Here is a 4,653-nt window from a genome sequence, read left to right on the forward strand (position 1 = left end):
TAAACTAATGAACTAGTTTATATACTTAAAACTTATAAATTAAAAATTTATTGATAAATATTTAATTTATCAGTCGTTAACTTCTATTTTTTTTTTTTGTCAACAAAACTGTCATGTTCACTCCTTCGTACATCATTTACATTGACGGACACAATTTGAGCCTATCAAATTTAAAATACAATAAGACAATTTTGCATTTAATTGTGTTAATCTATAGGCTATACGCATCCAGCTAATATAAGATTAATTTTGTGTTTATTGAAGATTGAATATTAGAATTTACCTTATGAAGGTTTGACATCTTACAACATGTAAAGCATAACATGAAATTGATAGCATAAGATAGAGAAAGTAGAAATTAAAACTACAGAAAAGGCACATAAAAAATAACCATATTAAACTAAAAGTGTACTAATTCATCATCCAACCATTTGTAAGGTTTCTCTTGTTCTTATTAGACCAGTCTCACGTTGAAACATGTTTCAACAAGTCTTGTAAGCATTTGAGGTTTTCCAAGGAAGAATATATTACAACCCAATATTATTCCAAAGATCATCCCACATGCATATCCCACTATAACGGATTTCCACCCAAATCCGGATTCTTCTTTGTCAAGTGTTGAATATGATGACTTTTCTTTATCCTCTTTGCAGGATTTTGACAAAGGGATTCCACACAACATTAGATTTCCAACATAGGAATAGTTTTCAAATGTGTTAAATTGTCCACCTTTAGGTATCATTCCTTCAAACTGGTTTTGTGAAAGGTTCAATACCGCCAGAAAATTCAAATTTGTCAAAGCCATAGGAATCTCACCCTTCAACTGGTTCCATGAGAGGTCCAACCAATTCAAATTGCTTAAATTACCCAGTGATAGTGGAATGGTACCAGTGATTCTATTGTGTGAAAGGTTAAGCCCTTTCAGAGAATGCAACTCTCCAATGACTGTCGGAATTTCTCCTTCAAACATATTATTTGATAAATCAATGGTTGTGAAAACAGTCAGTATCCTCGTGAGTTCTATGTACACCCCTTTCATCACAATCACTATCGAATCATTATATACACTATTATCACCCAAATATTCCAAACCAGTTTGATTGTCATTAGTATTCATCATTCCTTGAAAGTTGTGGATGTATGACACTGGCAAGGGTCCGGTAAAATAGTTATTAGAGATGTCAAAAATCCTCAACCTAGGAAATGGAAGTTTGGTGCCGAAAGAAGTGATGACACCATGAAATTTATTTGACCGTAAACTGAGTACCTGTAAATTTGGCAAAGTTTCTAACCAACCGGGGAACATATCCTTTATGTTATTGTTTCCAAGGTCCAAAACTTCAAGTTTTGTACAATAAGCCAAAGACTGTGGTAACAATCCCTTCAACTGATTTCCATTCAACTTTAGAGTATTAAAGGCATTTCCTTTAGAAAAGTTATTAGGTATGCTTCCATAAAGGTTGTTCTCTTGCAAATCCAATGCCCAAAGATAAGGAAATGTTCCCAAGCATTGTGGAATAAGTCCTGTTAAGTTGTTGGAAGCCAATTTAAGAATAGAAAGGGTGCTAGCTTTGCACAATGCTGAAGAAATGTCCCCACTCAGTTGATTATTTGAGACTGAAAAGAATTCAATGCCATTAGGTGGAATCGGAAGATCTCCTCGCAACTTGTTGAAACTCAGATCAATGTAACTAATGTTCTTCCAGGAGCGCAAGAGGTTCTCATGAAACCATTTGGGAATGCTTCCACGAATTCTGTTATGAGAAAGATCTAAAACTTCCAGGTTTGGTGCTATGAATTTTGGGAAAGTACTTACTTTACTTGAAGATAAATGTAAGTACTGAAGGTTGGGTAAGATACAATCAAAATTATTTTCAAATTTTAGTGAGAGCAAACTATTATGAGAAAGATCCAAAAAACTTAGAGTTTTAAGCTTTGAAAATTGGTGAAAGTCCACGGTACCACTCAAACCTGTTGATTGCAAATCCAAAGAAGTAAGATTTTGGAGTTGAAATATTGAATTTGGAAAATTACCTAGCAGTTTGTTATCAGAGAGAGACAAATATCGTAAAGAAGTAGCTGAGAATTCACCAATTGATCCTGTGAACTGGTTGTCTCTAAGATCCAAGAACGATAAGGAAGGCAAAGAGTAACACCAGCAAGGAATTAGTCCAGTTAACATGTTACCAGACAAGGATAAGATCGATAATATAGAAAGTTTGGTGATTTGGGTTGGAATGGGGCCAACTAATTTATTATATGATAAATCTAAGAAAGAAAGTTGAGTAAGATTAAACAATGATGGTGGAATAAATCCATCAAAATTGCAATTCGAAAGTTCTAGTGTGTGAAGAAACTTAAAGTGGGCTATGGAATCTGGAATGTACCCTGAGAAAGCAGTTCCAGAGAGAGACAAGATTCTTAATGGAGTAGTCCAGTTGGACTTCGGAAATTCACCTATGAGGTTTTCATTCTCTGAGAGATCTATTTCTTGGAGATTAGGTAATTGGAGGATATTGGTGGGTAATTTACCTTGGATTTGGGTGTTCCAGAGAACGAGAGAAACCAAAGAAGACGAAAGATTGGTCAACAATGACAAAGAGGTCTCTCCGACAGAAGACACGTTCACTTCTTCTAAATAAATCTCTCTTAAATTAGTTGCGTTGTGAATGAGTCTGTTCCATGTGTAATCATCAATTCTAATGGTAGGAAATGTGTCGATGCTACTGATACGAAGATGTTCTAATTTTGACAAGTGAGAGATTGTGGAGGGAACATCACCGCTAATCCCAACACATGATATATTTAGATGCGTGAGGTCGATAAGGTCACCAATTGCAGAGTGTATTGGAGATCCAAAGAAATCATTAGAAAATAGATTGAGTTGTTGAAGGTGTCTTAGCCTGAAAATAGAACTATTGGAACCCAGTAACTCACCTCTAAGAAGACTGCATGAAAGGTCGAGGCCAATCACGTGACCTGATCTCGAGTCGCACGTGACTCCATCCCACCCGCAACAATCTGTCACCTTGTTCCAAGATTTCGTCTTTGAAAAATATGAGGAACAACGATCATTCACAGGAAGAAAAGGTGGAGAGTTAAGAGCAACTACTGAGTTTTTGAATTGTAACAAGGCAAATTTGTCATGAGGATTGCACATCAAACAATTGTAAGAAGGAAAATAAATAAAGAAACATTGGAAGACAATAAAGTGTGACACTGAAACCCAACCCATCATTAATCTCTCATACGGAAGAAATATGGATTTTGGATGCAACCCATCCAGAGAGTTTAATCTATATATAAGAAGCTGCCCTATTTTAAATTTACAAAAAAAAAATTAATAATACTTAATTTAATTTGTATTATACGTAAACCAAAGAGAATTATGTATGGTCATCTAAAAAAACCATTTCCTTAAAAAAATTTATAATTTTGTGACAGTTTTCTTTTCTAATCAGTATATCATCATGAGCAAACTAGTTCCTCAATTTCTTTTATTTGTTTTTATTTTTTCTATTTCATATTGAAGTCTTATGTGTGAAGATGGCTACCAATTTCCAAAAAGAAATGACAAGTATTATGTTTGAAATTTCCAAGTCTTGTATCCATTTAAAGCTTTTAAGACTTTCGGATACAAAGAAATCATCAACTTTTAAGACTTACAGGTAGAAATTTCCAAAGAAAGAAAGTAGTGTGTCTCAATTTTCCAACTTCTATTTTACGTTAAAGTTTATGAATCTTCCAAAAATAAAAAATAAAATTTATCGTAACGAAAGTTTTAAAAAAAAATCATCAATGTTTACTATTCCTCCGAATAGGTATCCAAAATCATCAACTTTACAGGCACTTCAAATTAAGTCAAAGGAAAAGGTTAAACAGAGTGTTCTTAAAACAAACATACACAACTCTGATCAGAAGTCATACTGCACTCACATGGAGACAAACATCACATGCTTCAGTCATACAAACTAAAATAAAACAATTATCTCCAAAATATTATTATCTTTATCTGAGTTAAGTATATTATAATCTCAATTGTCTCCTAATTTATAGGCTAAGAAAGAAAACAAAAATGATATAAATGTTCTAAAGAAAGAGTAAAGAAAACTTAGCATGAACTCAAATTATTTAAGATTTTAAAGAGACTATGATTTTAAAAATATTAAAGGTAAAATCATTTTATTTTATTTTAAAATATTTAGAATTCAACTCAAAATACAATTATATTTTTTATCAACTTAAAATTTTCTCCTTTTAACATTTATAAAAAATAATTTTAAAGGTACTCATTTTATGTCTATTATTAATTTTATTTGTGGATATTTGTGAAGACAATTTATTTTATATATTGTCTATTATTTTGCAATTAATTTTCTTATTATAAGATTTTAGAGGTGGAAATAGAATAACAACTTCACCCACTGATTTCATATGTTATGAATTCTGAAATGTGTCATGGAGTCTCTCCATTTCTTTTAATCACTACATTTTGCACAGCCAGCAAAGCTAAGTTTACACACCAACAATTTTACTGTAGGCGTAACACTTCATTTTTTTTTTTACTTCCAACTTTATTTAGACATGAGCATCATGTATGATTAGCATATTTTATTTTATTTACTTATGCAACTAATTATGAATGTATTAATT

At 32.3% G+C, this 4,653-nt stretch overlaps 1 protein-coding gene across 1 annotated transcript; it reads right to left on the reverse strand.

The window, feature by feature from the left end:
- Window positions 1-312: 312 nt before the first annotated feature.
- LOC124823522 (receptor-like protein 7) lies at window positions 313-3,237 on the reverse strand. The gene has a single exon (XM_047295732.2). It carries the CDS (start codon window positions 3,233-3,235, stop codon window positions 455-457), a length of 2,781 nt encoding a protein of 926 aa, XP_047151688.2. The 5' UTR covers window positions 3,236-3,237; the 3' UTR covers window positions 313-454.
- Window positions 3,238-4,653: the final 1,416 nt, after the last annotated feature.

The sequence above is a fragment of the Vigna umbellata genome, chromosome 1 (assembly GCF_029865625.1).
Source record: "Vigna umbellata cultivar VRB3 chromosome 1, Vumbellata_1.0, whole genome shotgun sequence".
NCBI classification, from domain to species: Eukaryota; Viridiplantae; Streptophyta; class Magnoliopsida; order Fabales; family Fabaceae; genus Vigna; species Vigna umbellata.

What these genes read in the sequence shown, in the direction of transcription:
- LOC124823522 (XM_047295732.2), bottom strand. Translation starts at nt 3,235, where the DNA reads ATGGGTTGGGTTTCAGTGTCACACTTTATTGTCTTCCAATGTTTCTTT.